The 22,765-nt window shown below is 45.3% G+C and overlaps 2 protein-coding genes across 3 annotated transcripts in view; both read right to left on the bottom strand.

Annotated features, from left to right (window-relative positions):
- RMDN2 (regulator of microtubule dynamics 2) overlaps positions 1 to 1,003 on the bottom strand; it is a 30,987-nt gene extending 29,984 nt beyond the window's left edge. The window contains exon 1 of one of the 2 annotated variants that reach the window (XM_080685800.1): positions 845 to 1,003. In XM_080685800.1, coding sequence (XP_080541926.1) covers positions 845 to 865 — 21 coding nt within the window. In that variant the 5' untranslated portion in view covers positions 866 to 1,003. Of the gene's footprint in view, positions 1 to 627 lie in introns of both variants that reach the window. The other variant, XM_080685801.1, reaches the window with a different exon arrangement.
- Positions 1,004 to 21,745: 20,742 nt separating this feature from the next.
- Positions 21,746 to 22,462, bottom strand: LOC308256708 (protein FRG2-like; the record flags this gene model as incomplete). Its single annotated transcript, XM_080684965.1, has 1 exon — positions 21,746 to 22,462. The coding sequence occupies one exon, from the start codon at positions 22,460 to 22,462 to the stop codon at positions 21,746 to 21,748; it is 717 nt and encodes a 238-aa protein (XP_080541091.1).
- Between the last annotated feature and the right edge of the window lie 303 nt (positions 22,463 to 22,765).

Genomic DNA, 22,765 nt, shown 5'->3' on the forward strand with positions numbered 1-22,765 from the left:
GATTTTTTTACAGAGAGAAAGGGAGAGGGATAGACAGTTAGAAACATCAATGAGAGAGAAACATCGATCAGCTGCCTCCTGCACACTCCCCACTGGGTACATGCCCTTGACCGGAATCGAACCCGGGACCCTTGAGTCCACAGGCAGACGCTCTATCCACTGAGCCAAACCGGTTAGGGCCATTTCACCAGGTTTTCACAACTTTTCCTATTTTATAATTTCCTTTTAATTGAAGGCTCTCTGGTGTTTGGCTTATTTGCATATGTTTGTGCCACTGGACATCTAGTCTTCGTTTGGGGTAAACTAGGCAGGAAACGCGAGTTTGTTTTGAGCAAAACAAGAACGTGTGACAGGTGAGACCGAGGGAGCCCAGGTGAGAGGCGAGCAAGTGTCTCCGGCAGAAACTCCTCGGGGGTTTGCCGGGACCCGCGGGGAGGCAGCACACCGCCCCTCCCACGCACCCCGGCCGTGGGACTGCACCCCCCAGACGCCCCTCCGCCGCCGGAAGAAGGACCCAGCGGGCCCGGGGGCACGGCCGCGACCCGGAAGTGTTTTCCCAACCTCGGCACACCCCCCGGCCGCGTCCCGTCCCGGCCGCTGAGCGCCGGCCGCCGCCTCGGCACGCACCTGTGCTCCCGCGCGGGCTCCTCTGCCGTCGGGGACCGGGGACCGGGCACCTCGGCGGGGCGAGCGGGAAGCAGCGGCCGGCGGACGGAGTCCCACAGCCCTCGGGCCCTGAGTCCGGCGCCCGGCCGCGGCCCGACCCAGACCGCGGAGGCGCCGGAGGAGGAGTCCGACGCCCCGCGCCCTCGGGTCCCGCCTCTTCGCGCGGGTTTTAACTCACCTGGGCGGGCGCCCAGCGCATTGGATCCCAAAGAAGAAAACTGCGCCCCGCCTGGCCCTCGGCCCTCGCCGGACACTGAAGCCCGGATGCTGCCTTCCCCCGAAGCGCGTCCCCCCCGCGCCGGGCTCGGGGCCCCGCGGCCGCCCCGGCAGAGGCCTGGCGCGGGCTTCCCGCCTCCCCGCGCTCCTTCCGCCACCGCCGCGCCCCAAACCCGCCACCTCCCCGGCGTTACCCCTGCTGGGGCAACTTCGTAGGCACAAACTCAGCGCGACAGGGTCAAGCGCAGGTGTCTTCGATCAGCAAGGCCACAGCGCCTTCCCCTCACTTCATTTTAACTCCCGTTCCCTTTTAATGAGCACAATCCCCGACCTACTCGTCCCCCCGCCATTCGCAGTCGTCTTTAGATGAAAACCAGCGTCTTCCCAGAAGTTTAACCTTTGAGAATTGAGCTTCACTTTCTGGGGTTCGTATAATGAAAATAAAGTTCTGCCAAATAAACTCAACAACTGCTCACTCCCTTCCGTGTTTTCCCCACAACTCCTGCATAAAAAACCGTAAGGCTGATTTTACAGGCCATACAAAACTCTACTGATGGGAATTCTATGGGATGTTAAGACTATAATATGGCTTTTGAGCTTTAAGGAAGTCACATTCAAGAATAAGCCCAGCCATTGTCATGTTATTAAAACGAGCAAAACTAATATTTGAAACTAGTAAAGCACTCCCCCCTTTTTTCCTCCTTTAAAAAAAAAAAAAAAATGGACCGCTTCAGGAATTTTCGCATCATCCTTGCACAGGGTCCATGCCAATCTCTAATGTTAATGCTAGTATATGTGCTGCCCAAGCCAGCAAGCACGCCCTTCTCTAAGAACCACTTTCAGCGCTTTTTTATTACGGTTTGCAAAGATATTACTATGTAATGCTAAAATTTACGCTATTCAAAGAGAATACCATATAATGTAAACCTGGCATGCTTAGTGATAATAGCTTTTTATTTGAAAAGAAAAATAGGCCCTGGCCGATTTGGCTCAGTGGTTAGATCCTGGGCCTGCGGACTGAAGGGTCCTGATTGGGGCACAAGTTCAGGTCGAGGGCTGATCCCCAGTAGGGGGCGTGCAGAAGGCAGCCGATCAACGATTCTCTCTCATCATTGATGTTTTTCTCTCCCTCTCCCTTCCTCTCTGAAATCAACAAAAACATCTTTAAAAAATAGAAAGGAAAACAGGATTTGATTATAAAAGAAACTTGACTGTTTCTTCAATACTTAAAAGGAGCTTAAAGCACCTTGAGATTGGGGTGTGGGCTGAGAACAGGACCCTACCAACTCTGCTCCAAGAGGGAGATGGGTGCTGGCAAGCTGGTACTCACTTGTTCTTCAAGTTCAGGAAACGGTAAACTAGCTGGACGCTTCCTGTATGCCTGTGTGACGCCGGGTCCTCTGCCTGCCCTCTAATTCCTTTGATTCTGTTCCTTGATCAGTACAATTTATCTAGAGGTAGAACTCAGATAATGGTAAAGTTAAAACTAAGTAGCAAAGAGTGGAGCTATCTTTACCAGTCACTGTGGTAGGGATTACATAAAAAAAAAGAAGAAATGACTCACCCCACCCTTAATAGGAGTGTATAGTCTTCAAAGAACTTCCCCGAAGAATTTAATCCATGCCCCAAAATTCATATTTAAGCCTTACTCCCCGGTGTAATGGTATTTGGAGGTGGAGCCTTTGGGAAAAAATTAGGCCATGAAGCTGGAGCCTGCGTGAATGGGATTGCGGAATACCCTTCTAAGAAGAGAAAGAGACCAGAGCTCGCTCTTCCCACCATGTGAGGGTATAGTAAGCGAGCTTTCTGCAACCCAGAATAGGATCCTCACCAGAACCGAACCATGTCACTGGGATCGGAGATGTCCAGCCTCTGGAATTGTGAGAAATAAACGTTTCTTATTGAAGCCGCCCAGTTGGTAACGTGCTATTAGCAACCCAAACTAAGATGCTTTAATTCATCACACCCAGCACAGCGTTTACAATCATCAGGCACCAGTGGCATTCGATTTGTCCCCACCTTTGCTGGCAGCTTTTCCCTACCATTCCACCGGGCATCATCCTGTACTTCAGCTGTAGCCAAACCACCTCACAATCTTCCCATAGCCACCCATTTCCTAGTCTCTGGGTCCTTTTCAGGCTGCTCCCTGTGCCTGGAATACTCTGCTCTGTGCCGCCTGTCAGAAACCAACTCATCACCCTAACCGGTTTGGCTCAGTGGATAGAGCATCGGCGTGTGGACTGAAGGGTCCCAGGTTCGATTCCGGTCAAGGGCATGTACCTTGGTTGTGGGCATACCCCAGTAGGGAGTGTGCAGGAGGCAGCTGATCCATGTTTCTCTCTCATCGATGTTTCTAACTCTCTATTCCTCTCCCTTCCTCTCTGTAAAAAAAATAAATAAAATATATTAAAAAACAAACAAAAACAAACTCATCCAGTCTAGTCTGCTTCCCTTGAGCAGTGACTCTACACATTCTCTTCCTCCCCCAAAAGGAGTAGTCATCCATGCCCAATCAAAACTTTTGCAGAAGGATGAAGAGTTTAAACGAATATAAAACTCCTCTCTGTTGTCTTGCAGCACACCTCTGTCTTGGACACTGCACATTACTGCTTAGTCAGTGACGGCTGTGTCCAGGAGATGGTGAACAACTAAAGGCAAGGATGTACTTATCCGTGTATCCTTGATGTCTGCACATACTCTATATTAGACAAATATTTGAATACCTTTCTGTGAAAGTAATATGTACACTCAAAAGAAAGGCATTAAGAAATTGTATTCCTGCCCGGAGGCCACAGTTGGATTCCCAGTCAGGGCACATGTCCCAGGTGCAAGCTCGATTCCCAGTAGGGGGCATGCAGGAGGCAGCTGGTCAATGATGCTCTCTCATCGTTGATGTTTCTCTCTCTCCCTCTCCCTTTCTCTCTGAAATCAACAAAAATATATTTCTTAAAAAATTAAGAACACTTTAAGAGAGCGAGGCAGAGATCCAAGTCTGCCTGTACAAAGAACAAGGGTGGAGAGAGGAGCCAGCCAGGCAGGACCGACGCCCCAGTTCTGTGACCTGGAATGAGAGCAAACAGCAGCAGCTACCGCAAAAACCATGATCGAGTCTTATATTTAGCTGCTGCTTCATTCTTTTAAAAAAAAAGTTTATTACAATATATTGCCTAAGATGTTTTTTATGTATTTTTATTGATTTCAGAGAGGAAGGGAGAGGGAGAGAGAGAGAGAAACATCAATGATGAGAGAGACTCATTGATGGGCTGCCCCTGCCCGCCCCCTACTGGGGATCCAGCCAGCAATCCGGCTTGTACCCTGATGGGGAATCCAACCATTACCTCCTGTTTCATAGGTTGATGCTCAACCACTGAGCCATGCTGGCCGGGCTGCTGCTCCATTCTTTACATGAATAATTATATTTCATCTTCCCAACAAAAAGTTATAGATGCGGAAAGAGAGGCGTAGAGAGATGAAGACGCTTGTCCCAGCCACGCAGTCAGTTTCAGAGACCCTCTTCACCACTCCCTGTGAGCCAGGCATTGGGAGGGGACTCTTCATAGCACCTTTCATAAGCACATCATAACACTTCTCATGTGGTATTGCTGTCTCCGTCTCCCTCTTCAGTTACTTCCGGTTCATCTTGCACTGTTCCCTTTACAGGAAGGACTGAATCCCAGGCAAGCACACTTACCCACCCCATGGAGGGCTTTTCTGTGGGGTTTACCATTATCTCTAAGCCACAGGGTATAAAGTTATTGTGGGTCTATCAGGTTAGGCTGGGAATACAGTTTGAGGAAAAGAGGGAAAATAATACTGTGTCTACTATAAACATTTAAAAAAAATTTTCCCCTAGGACATAAGAAAATGATCCAGAAATTTTTTGAAAAATAATTATGACTAAATTGGACCTCCCAAGGCAAAAATGCTTTCTTTGGAAAAGGCATGAGGATACGTTTATTAGCTATTCCCATAGGATTAAGTAATGAGAGGAATAAATTATTAATCACTTAAATACAAGAAAATAGTTGCCCCAATATGTCTGTACCCAATAAATCAAAAACAGCATTTTAGAAAGATATGCATGAAAGAAAAATTAGCAACAACATTTATATATAATAATGGCTCTGAGCAATTCAATGTTGAATCAATTTATTTTAAAAAATCTATCTAATTAAAATACAGAATTCTTATTAGAAACTTCCTGTTTTGTTGGGAAAATTAAGTTTTGGTTCAGAAAAGCATGTATCTTGCTAGTTGATACTGACCTTGCTCAGTGATTATCAGCAGTTTTTTGGTGACACTTCAAGACAGGAATAGTTTCTTCAGAACTTGCAGGAGATGTTGTAAGTCGTATTCTTACTGATTTTCCGTACTCAGCTTGTTCAAAGTGCAGCCTTGGGTGCACTCTGAAATGGAAATCAAGAGAGTCAGAGCAAAGAGGAATTTTGCCCCTCCCTCTGCATTCTTCATCAGGAGAAAGGATGTTCAAGGACATCCTTGACCACGTATATGTCAGCTTCACAAGTCAAGGCCAGTTTCATTGTTTGTGACAGATTAAAAATAAAGTTAAATGTTCCACCAGTTAGACAAAATGTATTGTAAGAGAACAACCCATTCAGCCACAGGGCTCTATGACTGCTCCTTGAAAAGAAAAGACAATTTTGACAATAATGACATTTACTCTCTCGCTGAGTAATGGAAAGCTCCCATTTCTCAAATAGCAGGGCCGAAAAGGAACTTTTCTTCTGGACGTAATGACTGGCCAGTCACTCATGGTACACAAGGACAACTGAAGGGGTGTCTATTTCACGAATGAAAGACGCTTAGCAAACTACTTAAATAATTTAGATATTTACATACAGAAATGCAATAAGATTTTACAGAGTGACAATAGCTTACATGATTTTCAGATTTTCACTCAGTGTTTAATGGTGAAAATACAGCTTTAGACATACTAGGAAAGGCACTGCCATCATTTTTCTTTGCTAAATGTTTGCGATCATGCAGCTATGACCATAATTAGGTATCGTTATTTTCCCACATTTTTCAGATGTGGACTATGTAAAGATCTTTCATTAAAATAATATACTGCTGCTTTGAAGGCATCAATCATCTTAATGAAAATGCAAATATTAGTTGATCCAGATACTTTAAAATACTTTGGTCCCTGCCTCCCCTCATGTGTTACTGCATTTTCTCACCCACACTCTTCACTCCCAAACACATTAAAGGTTTTCCCTTGCAGGCTTCACTTGCTGACTGCCTTCCCTTTGTTGGTCCACTGCGGAAACCACCAGAATGGCACTGAAACGGCTTTATCTAAGAAGGACAAATGCCTCCTGAGTTCTCAAGAGTGGCTTTTGACCTCTGTAGAAGAGGGTTCCTCAGTACTGTTGACTTTTTGGACTAGAAAATTGTTTGTTGGAGGAAGAATTCTCTGTCATAGGATGCTCAGCAGCATCCCTGGCCGCCACCCACTAGTTACGGGTAGATCTACAAGTTAACATGTAACTTTGTAGAATCACAGCCCTTGGTTAATAGGAAATAGCAGTCAACACACAAGTACATTTTCCTAGAGAATTAAATAATGCTTGGGTGGGCTTGAGCAATGCCGGACATTGAAAGAATAGGCTATAAATTCTTAATTCCTACATTTTGAATATTTTTTCTTAAAAATATGGGCCATGTCTCATTCATTTTTCTACCTCAGTACTTGACATCCAGTAATCTATATTTTGAAGAAGGAGTACATTCATGGATAAATGAAAATATCTAGATATCCGAAATCTTTAATCTTCAACCAGAAGGCGTGACAAGTTCGCACATATGCCTATGTGATTACCTTTTCCTTTTTTTTTTTTTTTTTTTTTTTAATTTGGCTAATGCGGGCAAGAAGAGAAAGTACCATGGACCATGGAACATGGAACTGTAGGGAGACAGAATGGAGAAGTGAAGTTTCCAAAATTTAGTGAAAACCTTTGACTTCACCTTAGAGACCTCTATTATGCCTAAATCCAGTCCTATTTTTTGTTTGTTTGTTTGTTTTATTTTTGTTAATCCTCACCCAAGGATAATTTCCCATTGATTCTTAGGGAGAGACACACAGAGAGAAACATTGATGTGAGAGACACATGGATTGGTTGCCTCTTGCACACGCTTCTGACCAGGGCCGGGGATTGAGCCTGCAACTGAGGAATGTGCCCTTGATTGGAATCGAACCCAGGACCCTTCAGATCTCGGACTCACTCTCTATCCACTGAGCCAACCTGGCTAGAGCAAGCCAGTCCTATTTATTAAACTACTTTTCTCATCGTTGTCTGGAAATCTTTCTAAATACATATGTACCTGAAAATGTTTTAGTGTCACCAGTTTCTGCTTTGGGAATCCCCCTAAATCTTTCACGGATCACTTGTAACTAGGAAGGCAAACTGAAAGTCTGGAATATTTGCACGCATATAAATCCACTGGGGTGCTTGCTGATTATGTAGGTTGTCTGACCAGCATACCCTGAGGTACTTAGTTCTGAGATGGGGCCCAGGGGTTTCCATTTCAAAGTATTGCCCTGAGTTGCTGTTGCATGGACCACCCCTTGAGAAACATTGCATGTAAGCAGTGCAGGTGATGATCTGCTGGATTTCTAAAGGAAAAATGAGAGCTGGCAGCTTTATTCCAGAAGAACTACTATGGAACTTACTCTTTATTCATGTTTGGTCTTTTATGCAAAAAGTGGTTCAGCCCTAGCCAGTTTGGCTCAGTGGATAGAGCGTCGGCCTGTGGACTGAGGGGTCCCAGGTTCGATTCTGGTCAGGGGCATGTACCTTGGTTGTGGGCACATCCCCAGTGGGAGGTGTGCAGGAGGCAGCTGATCGATGTTTCTCTCTCATCGATGTTTCTGACTCTCTGTCCCTCTCCCTTCTTCTCTGTAAAAATCAATAAAATATATTTTTTAAAAAATTTAAAATAAAAAAGTGGTTCAAAGACCATGTTGAAAAAACACAAATGGAATTCTGTTTCTGGAAACTGGATACTTCATTAGGGATTCTCTTTGCAATTGAGAGAGAGAGAGAAGAAAATAGTTCTCTTCCTCTCAGCATTGGAGGAAACTGTCCCTGCTTCTTCAACCTCTTCCAACAGAGGCACTTTCTGCCCCGGGTCCTGTCTGGCGGCTCTCGGAGCCACGTGTTCTAGAAAACCGGTGTGGCCTGGAATGAGGTGATCGTCATGAGAGCCGCACCTGCTCTTTAGTAGTCGGCCAACAGGTTTATTGTCATCACCCAGATTAATCCATTGTGTCACAATGGTCTCTGTTTGCCAAATTCCTTTCCTTCCACGAGTGAATTCTCAGGTTGGGGAAATCCAGGGGACACAATCAAAGATTTGATGAAAGGGGCATGAGAATACTTTCCGCCTCCTTTATTAGACACATAGCACTCTGCATTCAGGGGGCGCTTTGCAGCTTTCAAAGCATACGCTTTTTTCCCCCCTTAATTATAAAATTTGTTTTCAAAGCTGAGTTGCACTCAGTACACATTTTTATTTACTTCCCATTGAGAAGTCTGTGGTAGGTCTTATCATGGGGTGAGACTCAGCATGAATTTCCTTATAAGGAAATAAGGTAAACCTTGAGTGATGGTGGGGTTCCTCCCCCAGTTTTATAATAAGCTAGAGGTTCTGGGCTTCAGACTCCTGGAGTCTGGGGGTTTCTTAATACCTGTGGGTTACAATGACCGGCAGACCTGGAATGCACCTTGTTGTGCATCCACAAAGCACGTAAGTAGAGCAAAAGGGTTGAGTGGTCCCAGGGTACGTGGTGGGATAAACATGCTGAACACCCAACATGCGGTCACTCTTTTCATTTTAGGTTTACATTGTGAGTACATAAAACAGAACTTATTCTTGTATGTTTATTAATTACTAGAGGCCCAGTGCATAAAAATTCATGCACTGGAGGGGGAGGTCCCTCAGCCAGGCCTGCCCCCTCTCACAGTCCGGGAGCCCTCAGGGGCGGGAGGCAACCTGGTGATCAGGGGAAGGTGATGCCCCATCACAATTCTACTGCTGCCACTGCCGGCGGCGCAAGCCTCAGCCAGCCCTGGTTACCTGAGCCGTGGGCGGCCCTGGGTGGCTGAGCAGCTGCCATCTGAGGCTTGCCTGTGCCTCAGGCCGGCCCTGGGAGGCTGGGGGCCTGAAGGGATTGGGGGACTCTGGAGGCAGGTGCGCGGAGCAGCCAGACCTACCTGGGGGTGAGCCCAGCCGTGACACACGCCTGCAGCCCCAACGGGGCTGAGGGGATTGGGCGCTACCATCTTGTGGCTGTGGGTGCCGCCATCTTTGAGGGTGTGGCAGTCAATTAGCATATTCCCTCCTTACTGGCGGCAACGAAGCAAGTGTCCCACCCCAGCTGCTCTGCGCGCATGGGCACTGCCCAGAAGCCCTCTGCAGCTGGAGCGGGACGCTTGCCTCGTCTCTACGGTAACAAAGCAAGCATTCCGCCAGGCTGCTCGCACTGCCCGCTCTCAGTGGCTGCCCCCCCCCAGGACTGGGGGACTCTGGTGGGGCTGAGGGGACTGGGTACCCCCATCTTGTGGCTATGGGCACCGTCATCTTTGTGACGGAGTGACAGTTAACTTGCATATTACCCTTTTATTAGATAGGATAATTTTTTTTCCATATGAACAACTGTAAATCTACTTTTGCCCCACCCTGTATGTTTACTTCTTTAGATTCAGTTCTAAAGCCTGGTAAGACTAACTGGAAGCTTGAAAGGAACATAATCATGTCCTAGCTGGTTTGACTCAGTGGATAGAGCATTGGCCTACAACTGAAGGGTCCCAAGTTTGATTCTGATCAAGGGCACATCCCTGGGTTGTGGGCTCCATCCCCAGTAGGGGTTGTGCAGGAGGCAGCCAATCAATGATTCTCTCTCATCATTGATGTTTGTAACTCCCTCTCCCTTCTTCTCTGAAATCAATAAAAATATATTTTAAAAAAGAAAGAAACATAATCAAACAAGAGGGTTTATGGAAAGAGCTAAGGGTTATAGAAGTTATTGCTTTCTATGTAATCACAAGAACCCTACCAGAAGAACTCTGTTTATAATAAAGCTCTGTGGTTCTAACTTCCTCTCCCTTTAACTTTCTTTTTCCTTCTACAAATAGCTCTTCATCTTGGCAGGTAGGCCAGAGTGTGCATGTGGCTTGCTGTGTCTGCATGTATGGGGCTGCAATCCATTTTCCTGAATAAATCCTTTTATTAATAAATCCTTTTTTTGCTGATGAAACACTTAGTCAATATTTTTTTCAGTCAATAAGCCTAAACATCTGGGTTCACTCTTATACTAGCAATTTAGTTTCAGCAAAAACAGCATCAATTATCATTAAGTTAATATTGTTATCTTGCCGAAACCAGTTTGGCTCAGTGGATAGAGCATCAGCCTGCGGACTGAAAGGTCCCAGGTTCGATTCCGGTCAAGGGCATGTACCTTGATTGCGGGCACACCCCCAGTAAGGGGTGTGCAGGAGGCAGCTGATCGATGTTTCTCTCTCATCGATGTTTCTAACTTTCTATCCCTCTCCCTTTCTCTCTGTAAAAAATCAATAAAATATATTAAAAAAAATATTGTTATCTTGAATTATATGGGTATTGCTTATATTTAATTGATGTTTCTTTCCTTATAGTTGTAAAGGCATAACTGAATACAGGTTAGGCTGCCTGCCATGAAGAAAGCCAAATTTGTGAGATGGGTGCTGATGAGAAGTAAAGTGGTTTATTCAAGTACCGGCCACCTGAGATGATGGGCGACTCTCATCTCAAAGCCCATCTTAACATCTCAGTGGAGGTAGGAGTTTTAATCAGGAGGGAGAGGGAAAGCAGAACAAAGAAATCAAGGGGAGGAGAGTTGTAAATTCTCTATGTGTAAGTCAGCACAGTCCATTCTGATGATTATCTTGAAACTGGTCAAGCAGAGGTCCACTTTTTATGGTTGAGAGTTGGCAAGTCTCCCAGAGCCAGAATGTCTAGTTGCTAGAGTTAGCCTCCTTCCTCCTAGCTAGTTCCTATAACATGCTCAAAGGGCTGTTAGCGATTTATGGCAGTCATGACAAACCAGGCCTTTGTTTTTAGGTATACATCCTGTTCCCTGATTTGGGGAGAAGCATTGTTCATTATAGGTTATTTAATTAAGAAGGTTATTTTGCTGGTTAGCTTAAGATTGCATATATCCTCTGTAATAAAGGGAATCAGACATAAGGATTTTATATATCTATTTTATGTTTGTACCTATTTAAGAAACATTATAATAGAAAAAGTCAGCATAGGGATTCTGCTTATTTTTCTTTAAAGCGGGTTCATATATTACCAAAGTATGAGAAACTCTGATAAGAACATTATATATTAGGAATATGAATTTGTTCTATTGTGGGATACTAAGAAAAAAACACCTTGGTACTATCAAAGCTAAACTAACTTATCACACATTTGAATTAGATTTGCTGTAAGGCGTGTTGACAATGGCCTTAACATTTTTGGGGGGAGAGGGTTGTAAAAACATTTTACAAAGATTCACTACAACAACATCCTTCAATAAACCAAAATATTGCTAGTATAGCAGGTAAGCCTTTCAGAGATAACATTCAACTGTGCAGAAATGTCATGTTTTTTATTAATCTGTGACTGAATTTAATGTTTGAACCCTTAGTCTTGGCTAGCAATGCAATGGAAATGAAAATTGCTTCTTCAAGGTAATTGGATTACTCCTAGATGTTAAACCTAGGACACTCCCCACCCCATTCACCTTCCCTCCTTTGCCCTGAGGATGAGCTAAGCTCTTGAAGAGGCTCCTGTATCAATCATCCTGGCACCCCACCCATGTGGCGAGCTCTGTTGCCATCCTCTTCCCTTGAGAGGGAGTTTGTTTGACTCCCAATCCCTCACCTCCACGCCTGCCTTTGGGTTCATGCTCTGGCTTCAGCTGCTGGTGTCTGGGGTCATTTCCATGGCCTTTAGTTTTAAGGTCAAGTCCTTTGTTTCTTTTGTGGGCCAATCACCAGCTTTCTCGGGTCTCTGGCTCTCTGGGTATTTCTGCTTCCCCTCCCTCCCCACTCCACCTCTTGCCAGCTTTCCTACCTGGGTGGGGTAGTCGAACTTTCTGAGCCAAACTGGCCTTTTCATAAAAACAACGCTGACACCATTAAGCACACTCTCTAAAAAGAGACTTCCTGACCATGAGCTGTTGCAAAATCCCTCATTTTCTTTTACATAGTTGTATGAAAGCTGAGATTATGATAGGGGAAAATAAGAAATCAGCCTTGCTTCCAACAGTGCACGTACAGCTTGGGGAACCCAGGAAGAATCTGACCTTCTTTTCTTCGATAAGGGAACAAAGTCGGAGATAAGATAATGTTGCCTTGGGGAAAACAAATGTTTGCTTTCAGTGATTTTCCCAGCAGGGAGCCTAGCTGCTCTTCTGTACTCAGGACTGAGCCCTTGCGGTTTCCGTGCCAGCGAGCTTTCATATAAAGCATTAAGCCTCTCAAATGAAGAACTGAAGAGTACTAAGTACCCCGGGTCCAATCAGTGCCACCAGGCCGCAAGTGGCATGGGGCCGTGTAAAGAAGCTAAAATGTCTTGTTTTTTAAAAAATAAACATGGTAAGAAAAAGCGCATCATTATCATTTCACTGCAATTTCTAAATGTTCTTTCATGAAGGTTTCATGCAGGTTAAAAAGGAAGAGTTTTGAATAACAACTGTCTAAATATATATCCTTTTGAAATTTCAAATTTAAGTTAAAAGGGAGTTTTACGTGGTTGTAATCCTATCACGAATTTTTCCGGGGAAGGCAGTGGTGGGGATTGCTTTAAGCTGTCTTGATGGAATAAAGCTGGGAGGGAGACCTCGGTTGGTGTTTTGGACTCTGAACTTCATTTACTTTATGACCTCCAGCAAGTCACTTTGCAGGATCTTTGTCACAGATGAGTCGAGTGTTAGGGTCCCCGAAAGGAGGAACGCGCGAGGCCAAAAGGGGTAAAGAATTATAAATTTATTGTTGCATCTGCTAGCAGAAGGGCTGAGACCAAAATGGCATCATCGAGGCAGATTTAGGGGGAGCGGGATATTTATGTCTCTTGTAAGGGTCAGTCAGAGGAACCGGTCAGAACAGGTGCAGGTGGGGGCCAGGTGGAGGCGGTCCACTGGAAACGGGGTGACACGGTTTACTGGAAGCCGAAGGCCGTCAATCATGAGACCTGTAATGAGAATAACAGGACAACCGCCGGGAGGGGCGGGGCGGGAGTCCCAAGCAGAGCGCAATGGAGCGCAAGAATGTGCCTAATACCGAGGACCCAGCCTCGAAGCTGTATTGAGGAATAAGGCATAGGCACATGGACTGTCCGGAGCCTCTCCTACCACAAGAGGGCAGTAGGGAGCCACTGATGCCCTCCCCAGGATGACTGCAGAGGACTGGCTGCCTTGGAGTGGCCCCACGTGCCTGGGTAGAAAATTCTCAGGGCAGAATGACACCCATTCCTCGACCCCACCCGTGACTTTCTGGTTCTGTAGCGTGGGCGGGGCCGGCAGTCTGTAGTTTTAACACACGGCCCACAGGATTCTGATGCAGCAGCTCCACAGCTGGCTTTTGGGAACTGTTCCCCTAAACTTTAGGGCCTCAAGTATAAAGACTCTCCCACTCAGCTCCGTTGATCCAGAAGGACAAACACGATCGTTAGGAGAGTGATATCTGTTAAAATGTTTTCCTGAGAAACTAGAGCACATAGCAATGAGTATTTAAGACCTGTTGATTTCAAAGATCATAAAGGTGCACAAACCCCTCCAAGCTTGAGCAGCTGAATGTGGCCAGCACTTGGAAGCCCCTTCCCTGCCCCTCTCGTCTCACATGAGGCGATCTCTTACTCTCTGAGTGATCTGCACTCTTGCCATGGTTTTGAAACAAAGGATAGAAGAGAATTTAAAAAAAAAAATGTTTTTATTGATTTTAGAGAGAGAGGGAAGGAGAGGCAGAGAGAGAAACATCGATGTGAGAGAGAATACTAAAGTTAGAAAATAGTTACCATGGCCTGGACGGCCTTTCTCAGTGGCTGGGCAACGACCTATGAACCAGGAGGTCATAGTTCAATTCCCAGTTAGGCACATGCCCAGGTTGCATGCTTGATCCCCAGTAGGGGGCGTGCAGGAGCAGCCAATCAATGATTCTCTCGCATCATTGATGTTTCCATCTCTCTCTCTCTTTCTCTCTCTCTTTCTCTATGCCTCTCCCTTCTTCTCTGAAATCAATACAAATATACTTAAAAAAAAAAAAAAAAGAAAATAGTTACGATGGTAATGATTAAGGAAGGTTTTCAAAAGACCTTTTCTGGGCATGGGTTTCCTAGCCAATCTCTTCCCAAACCATCCCCTGTAAATAGGATTCAGCACTGCCCTAACCGGTTTGGCTCAGTGGATAGAGCGTCGGCCTGTGGACTGAAGGGTCCCAGGTTCGATTCCGGTCAAGGGCATGTACCTTGGTTGCGGGCACATCCCTAGTGCGGGGTGTGCAGGAGGCAGCTGATCGATGTTTCTCTCTCATCGATGTTTCTAGCTTTCTATCCCTCTCCCTTCCTCTCTGTGAAAAATCAATAAAATATATTTAAAAAAAAAAAAAAGAAAAAAGGATTCAGCACTAAACTTCAAAGCTGAGTAGTACTCAAAACAAAACTGGATCTGAGGGCAACACGGCCCAGAAACGCCTTCATTATGGTCAGAAATGAAATTGCAAAGGTTTTGGGTCAAGGTAGTTTGTTTCTCAGTTGAAGTATCAGTTACAAATACCTGCTTTAAAGATTTTCAAACTTGGTGGTTTGATTTCTTAGTGTCTTATAGGTGGTTTAACTTCATTCCAAATGAGATTTTAGACCGCTGTTAACATAAAAACATTCAAACCTGTAAAGAATTGTTGTGAGTTTATTTGAGCCAAACTGTTGACAATTGCCAGGAAGCAGAATCTCAATGTATTGGGATAATGATCTGGAGAATGGCGGTTTTCCACCCGGTTTTATACATTACAATCAAAGGAGGAGATGTGAGTGGCTTACATGAAATCCACTGGTGATAGATTAGGGAGGTGGGAGAAAGCAAAGCGGGGCAGTGGGGGAAGGGAGAACCTCTGGGATTGGATAAAAAGTAAAATGGTAGTCATGTACTTCTTTTACTTGGTGAGTACAGGATAGTTAGTTAACAGTCAGCAATTAACAATGATAACAGGATAACAATGAGGGAATTTTTGGTTTTTGGCGCCCTGATGCATTTGGTTGTGCCCTGAGGGGTCCAGAAAAAGGGAAGTTACAAGTTACCCTAACATTTCACAGGTATGTTATCTTAGATCAGTGGTCGGCAAACTCATTAGTCAACAGAGCCAAATATCAACAGTACAACGATTGAAATTTCTTTTGAGAGCCAAATTTTTTAAACTTAAACTTCTTCTAACGCCACTTCTTCAAAATAGACTCGTCCAGGCCATGGTATTTTGTGGAAGAGCCACACTCAAGGGGCCAAAGAGCCGCATGTGGCTCACGAGCCACAGTTTGCCAACCACTGTCTTAGATGCAAAAGGACAATAGGCTCAGTAAGACCCAAGTTGATTTTTGTCAAGGAAGATACTGGCCTAGGACATGACTACCCACTACAACTGCTTTTTAATTAAAGGTTTTTAATTTCAGACCATCTTTTGTGGTTACTTCAGGTCTCCTGAGTTTGCAAGGCCGCCACGCAGGCCTTCTGGCCTTCCCTGCGTTAGTCAGGTTAGCATGGGGCCCTTTTTTGTCCACACTGTGAACCACATTGAAAGAGAATCCCTTGGACCACTTAACCTCAAAGCTTCGTTTGCAACCACACAACACACACACACACACACACACACACACACACCCCATTTGAAGTGTTTGGTCTAGCACACGACTATCTTTCTGACTGAAATTTTCAAATATCTTTACCCTTTATGGAGAACTCAAGTCTCTAACAGAAAATACCCTTCGAACAAACCTATTCCTTGCCTTTGGGAAACCACAGGTCACCTGGAGGGCCTTCAAAAACCAGGTTTTCAGAAACTGTAACTTAGAGCGTAAAAAGAACCATGGTGTCTTGAGTTTAGGAGGACCAAAAAGATATCTCCCCCCAAATTTAAAAACCAGGAAACCAAACAATTTGCACTGATTTGGATATTTACAATGTCTTTACGTGCCCTAGCCGGTTTGGCTCAGTGGATAGAGAGTCGGCCTGCGGACCAAAGGGTCCTGGGTTTGATTACGATCAAGGGCACATACCTGGCAGGCTCCTCCCTGGTCGGGTGTGTGCAGGAGGCAATCAATCGACATGTTTCTCTCATATCGATATTTCTCTCTCTCTTCCACTCTCTAAAAATCAATGGGAAAATACTTTCAGGTGAGGATTTTTTTTTTAAAGCCTTAATGTGATTAACTATGGAACCCAGAGTTCAGTTGAGACCCCCCTGCCCTTTGAGGACTTAGGGGACCCTCGAATGGGATTATTCCAAGCTCCTGCATTCACAAGTGTTTGTGTTTTGCTTCCCCTCAACCTGGAAATTCAGGCGCTTGGAGGTCTCTGTAGTTGGTCATTCTTGTCAAGCATTCCTAGAAGTTAATAATGTCATAGAGTTGCTGTAGGGGGTCACGAGATGCCACATACTGCCATCTCTTGTACCCTTCCTTCTCCTCTCTTCCCGCCCCCACTTCCTAGCTCCACCCCCTGGTCCTTCCATAAGGATCATAGGGAGCTGACATCTCATCTCCTTGCTCTGTATGCCCTTCGCTCCCATGGCCTTGGCACCAACCCCCCTCTCAACCCCAACTTCCACACACCCAGAGGCAAACCTGTTCTGTGTGGCCCTACTGAGTATTTTCCCAACAAGCATGGAACTCACCTACCAGGGCGCTGAAATAATAAAAACGTCTTTATCTCCCTACATATATTGCAGACAAAAAGATCATAAAGCCATGAGACATGCAAAGTTATTTAGTCTCTTTCTCCACAGTAGAAAAATCCATGCAGAAAAGGTGAGGACAACAGGAGGATATCAAAGACTTCTCCTCAATCCTCCTTCCATTAGAGGCTGCAGCAAACGTGCCCGACCTGAATTGTGTGCCTCTCCGGATGCTACATCAGAGTAGGTTACTCTCCTTTCTTCTGCATCCTCCCCAATCCTGGGAAATTCCTCTTCCCCATTAATTAAACCTGTCATCCTCTTCCTTCTCCTTGCGTATGGGTATACATCCAATAAGTTAACTTTCCACTGCTGGTTTTTGTACTTATTTCTCTTGCTGTTGCAATGAGCCGTACTCATCTGATATGTCCTGTGTAGAGAAATGAGTTTCTCTGACAAAAATAATATGGATTCTTATATTTTTCTTTAAGAGTTGCATGTGTACATGTGTTGTCTTACTGACAAGGCCATCAGCTCCCAGGATATATTTCTTTTCAACCTTCACCCAATCTAACATGCTGCCACCTACTTGCTTCAGAAATGGACATATATCACTAAGCTTCACTGTGCCGCTTCCTACTAAGTCACACAAAAGAGGGCACTGTCTTTATTCAAAGGAGGCAACTAACTAAGTAGCAACATGATGTAATAGGAGACGTTGGACTTAAGGTCTGAGGGCCTCACTCCCAAAAGGGTACAGGCAGGTTATTGAAACTCTCTGAGTTTCTTTGGTTTTCTTGTTTGTAAAATGAGTAAAAATAATTACTTCCCACCGTGGCGTTGTAATTGTTCATGGTAAACTTCTGGGCAGACTGCAAAACATCTTACAACACTGAGATATCAAGCCAAAATTCAGCCATCAATACAAGCATCAAAGAGGGTGTGAAAGGAAGGAAAAGTGAATCTAGTCAATGCTCTCAGTCTTCAGGTGCATTTCTGTGGGTGTGAGCCTCCAATCCCTTCCTCCAGCTCAATTTTTTATACAAAACTTTATTTTATCTTCAACAATGGCTTTGGGTTTGTGATGCATTAGCCATGGCCTGGGTCAACTTAATAAATCCAAGCAAGCAACTTAAACTCCACCCTCCCGCAGGTAGGTCCCACTGAGCCACAAATTGTCCAGAACTGATCTGTTTGCCTCTTCAGGCTTCAGGCTCTAAGCCTATCCTTGTGGACTGTGCCTTCTCCTTCTCTCTGGGCCTTTCCTGGGCAACAGTCTAATGCATATAGATTGAGATATATTCGGGGCAGACAGGCTGAGTAATTCAGACCTAAGCAAGTCATTATCTCCCTGATCCAACCCAATTCTCCAAGAAGAGTATCTCCAATTTGTGTGTGTGTGTGTGTGTGTGTGTGTGTGTGTGTGTGTGTGTACTCAAGGATACTGGATTGCTAGATTTGGTAAGGAGCCAGAATAGGATGGGAACACATAAGGCCACAGGCTTAGGTTAGATCTGGAAGATATTCTTGCTGAGTCATGCATTAGCCCCATAGTTGCCAGATTATGGGGAGATGGGCGGGGGGCAGAAAGTCTGGACAGTGAGGTAGGGAGGGGGAGGTTGGAGGGGATCTCTTCGGGGAAGTGGGCCAGCAGCTGTTTGCCAACCAGCAGGAAAGTATTCCAATATATTAATACCTGCAATCTTCTTATGGGGACACACAAGCTGAATACCAGTCTTGGGATGGAGACACCTGGCATCATAGATACAGAACTTGAAAAAATTGGGCCAAGGTTAGTCTTTACCAGAAATGGCCTCTTTGCTGCAGTCTCTCTGGCAATTGTCTTCTATTATCTGAGCTTCATACTAAGAGGCAAGAAGAGCCACCTGGTTTCTATGGCAACTATAAACCAGATACTATGCTGGGGCAAGCCTATATTTCATCAACTAAAGTCTTGTTACTGGTTCCTTGCATTTGATTTTCTTACACTCTCTTTTGTTCCTTCATCAGCAATTCCCGTCAACAAAGCGTCAGTAAGCAGCTCCTGTGTAGAAGGGGCTAGATTCCACAGGAGCTAGAGTCCTGCAGGGGACCAGAGGACCTCTGACTTTGAGACCCCAGGCAGAGGTGGACAAAGGTGTGGCCCGAGGGAGTCCAGGAATCTTAAAGAGCTGAGCTAAGCTGAGAGAGGGAGCAGTGTTCCTCCAAGATCACACCCAGCAGGGAGCCCCGAGACTGCTATGTAGGCAACAGATGGAACCTGGTAAGGAAATGCTCATCCCAGAAGAGATGTGTCTGCAGATTTACACGTAAAATTCAATGAACCCAGCTTTCTTTACAAGTTTGAATGTTTTTATGTTAACATTTGGGATGAAGTTAAACCACTTATAAATGGATTAAAGCAGGCTGCAGGGCGGGAGTGGGTGGGGTGGAGACCGCCGTGGAGGGGTGAGGTGCAGTTTGGAAACCACTGGTTAAAAAGAAGGCCCTCAGTGGCTGGCAGACACCTCCCTGCACAAATCACCTCATTCCAGCATCCCCGAAGGGAAGGCCTCAGACTCCTCAGACCTTGAGAGAGTAACTCAGGTTACAGACTAACCAAAATGTCAACTACTTGGTTCTCTCTGAGAAAAAATGGGCTGCACTATTTTTGTACTTTCCCGGTAGTTAAGCTACAAGGCAAACTAAATCACAATCAGAAACCATTTCGTTACTTCAGCATAAGCAATTGTGGTCACGGCTCTGGAAATATTCAAAGTCTGTGTCATCAACATCTTTTTTTCCATTCAGCCATATAGATATGGCAGGACATAATCAAAACGAAGCAGTATGGGGGGAATTAAAGAAACCAGATCTTTAATTACACCAGGCTAAAACATCCTGAGAGTTCTATCTTCTAATCCAGTGGACTGCAAATTTTATTGATTGTGTACCCCAATCAGCAAAAACTGTTGGAGTCCACATCCCCAATATATGTATATTATTTAAGAATATGAAAGCTTCTATTGATACCTTGAATATTAAACATTAATAAAATTTAATTTAAAATGAAAGTAGGAGTTCCAGTATTTTCTTCCCTCATTACTTTAGAATATTTAAATAACCTTTTAATGAAAGAAACAGATTCTCCACCCATGGAATAACCTATGTGTGAACCTTCTCTCCATAGAAAACTTCAAAACATTCTACCAAATGCAGTTTCACGCACGTTTCTCCAGTGTGCTACATTAAGATCATCCTCCTCCTCACTGATGACTATCATCCTCCCAATATGTGAAAACGGCTTCCAAACCCCAGCCTTTTGTGTCTGTTTGCTCTTTGACCTTATCATTTAAGAGCATGCTGCCTTCCTTCATTGTGTGATATATCAGGATAATTTAAAATATTGAAGACATCAAACATATAAGCAAGTCTTGTCAGACGAGTTCACATCGACAAAAGCTGGGACTAAACTCTCATTTCTTTCTTTTTTTTTTTTTTAAATATATTTTATTGATATTTTACAGAGAGGAAGGGAGAGGGATAGAGAGCCAGAAACATCGATGAGAGAGAAACATTGATCAGCTGCCTCCTGCACACCTCCCACCAGGGATGTGCCCGCAACCAATGTACATGCCCTTGACCGGAATCAAACCCGGGACCCCTGAGTCCGCAGGCTGACGCTCTATTCACTGAGCCAAACCGGTTTCGGCAACTCTCATTTCTTTTTAATATATATCTTTTTTTTTATTTTAGAGAGGAAGGGAGAGGGAGATAAAGATAGAAACATCAATGATGAGAGAGAATCACTGATCCCATGCTTCCTGAGCCTGCAGCCCATGCAGGTGCCCTGATCTGGAATTGAACCATCACCTCCTGGTTACTAGGTCTTGCTAAACCATTGAGCCATGCCGGTTGGGCTAAACTGGTTTCATCAGTTCCCTCAAACTTTAATTTTATTTTTCTTATATAAAAATTACATAATCAGCTGGGCCTGCCATCCAGACAAGGTTAGTGCCCAGTGGGGGTTCCCAGCGCCCCAGGCCCTGCGTGCACAAGGATGGACTAGACCATCAAACGGACAGGACTCTGGGGACCTGAGCAGGTAAAACTCATCAATGATTTGAAATGAACAGCTCTCAAAGGGATTTGATATGTAAATAAAGGCAATAAAAATATAAAAATTATATAAATTTATTTGATGAAAGATTACATGCGTCCATTATAAAATGCAAATAAAAAACATAAAATACAATATATTAAGAAAATAATAATACCTCATAGTATATTTAATATCCTCTAATAAAATAGAATACATTGAAATCTATAACCTAGGAGGAAATTTACAATGAGACCTATCATCTCAGGCAGCTGAAGGATAAAGGCATGTGACCAATAGCATTTAATATGCAGTAACTCCTGGGGAAACAAGAGGGACATGGTGATCTCACCAGGATTCCATCAAACGGAAAAGTAGAAACTTTTCTCCAATGGAATTAAAGGCTCCTCAAGGCTGTGATATCAGTCTTCCAGGGATGGAGGTGACAGAGGGAGGAGTTACAGCCTTTTCATAATTCAATCATGAGCATTAAACCCATAGATTTGTTCTCATTTCCAAATAATACTTGGCTTTCCTAAAAGAGTCAACATTTATGAAGTGTCTAACATGAAATTTACATTTGGAAATATAGTCCTCCAGGAAACCCAGAGTTCACCACCTGAGTGTTGGTTTTCAAAGTCTTTGTGAAGACAATTCCAACCACTTAGTCACACACTGTCTCTCAAAGAGGCCATGCTGGTCATCTGGGAGAATCCGGAGGGGCAGAGCTATGCTGTGGCTCCCAGGTCTGCATCTGCTGAATGGGGCCCAGTGCCCTCAGCTGAGCCTAACCATCCACTGGCAGCCTCAGCCGTCTCCTGCCCAGGGAAGAGGCACAGGCTCCCAGGGCGCCCTCCTAGGAAGGGCTCTGGGCTTCTCCTCCATCTCCCTCTGGACCCGAAGGCCCTGGCAGTGGGGCTGGGATGAGCCATTCCTCAGCTGGGAAGACATAGGCGGCCTGGGCGGCCAGGCCATAGATGGTCTGCACCTGGGCGTGCAAATGCCCCCGCAGCTGAGCAAGCAGGGCATAGTGGTCCCAGCCCAGCGGGGCAGGAGCCTGCGGGTCCTGCATCTGGACGATGGTGTGATAAGTGGCCTCAGACATGGTGCGCAGGGAAGTCACCAGGCTTTTCCGCAGCAGAGGTGGCTGGACTCCCCAGGGCCTGGGTCTGGGCTGCTTCCTGTGCCCAGGGCGCTTCCTCTGGGCTCTGCTGGGGCAGGCGTCCCCAGGCTCTTGGCTGCAGCTGCGGTGGCCAGCATCAGGGCTCTTTCCTCTCTCTTCCAAAATCACACTGCACTCCTCTCCCAGAGAGGGCTCTGCCCTACAGCAGGGGCTGTCCCTGGAGCCTCTTTTCCTCTTCCTGGAGCTCTCCGGACTGGAGCCGCTTTCTGCTTCTCCTCTTTGGGTGCTGGTCTCTGTTAACTGGGAAGAAGTCTTGCCTTTTTCTTCTAGTGGTTTCTCCTCCACATCTGAGCTTCTTTCTTCTAAGGAATTCTTTTGGAGGGGAGGCTGGTCAGTGGGGCTTTGGATGGGGGAGCTGTGGGGATCTTGGTTTTCCGTTCCTGAATCCATCCTGCAGCCCAAATGAGAGACCCTTCCTCCTGGCATCTGTCCAGAATCAGAAGTGCCAGTTGGCCTGAAGTGCCTGCCTTTTATGAGCCCCTGGAGGGGTGTGGCTCACTCCTATTGGCTGAAAAATATTCACCTTCATCCAATCATCAGAGACTCAGGTGGGCTCAAATTCCTTAGGAATGTGGTGGATTGTTTTTGTCAACAAAAGGTCACAGCCACCAATCTTATGCCAACAGAAGTTTCCAATATAGGGCGTGGTACAAGGAGAAACTATTCAGATAAACAGTTTGGAAACCCAGAGAG

Source organism: Plecotus auritus (genome assembly GCF_963455305.1).
Source record: "Plecotus auritus genome assembly, chromosome: 8".
Classification (NCBI taxonomy): domain Eukaryota; kingdom Metazoa; phylum Chordata; class Mammalia; order Chiroptera; family Vespertilionidae; genus Plecotus; species Plecotus auritus.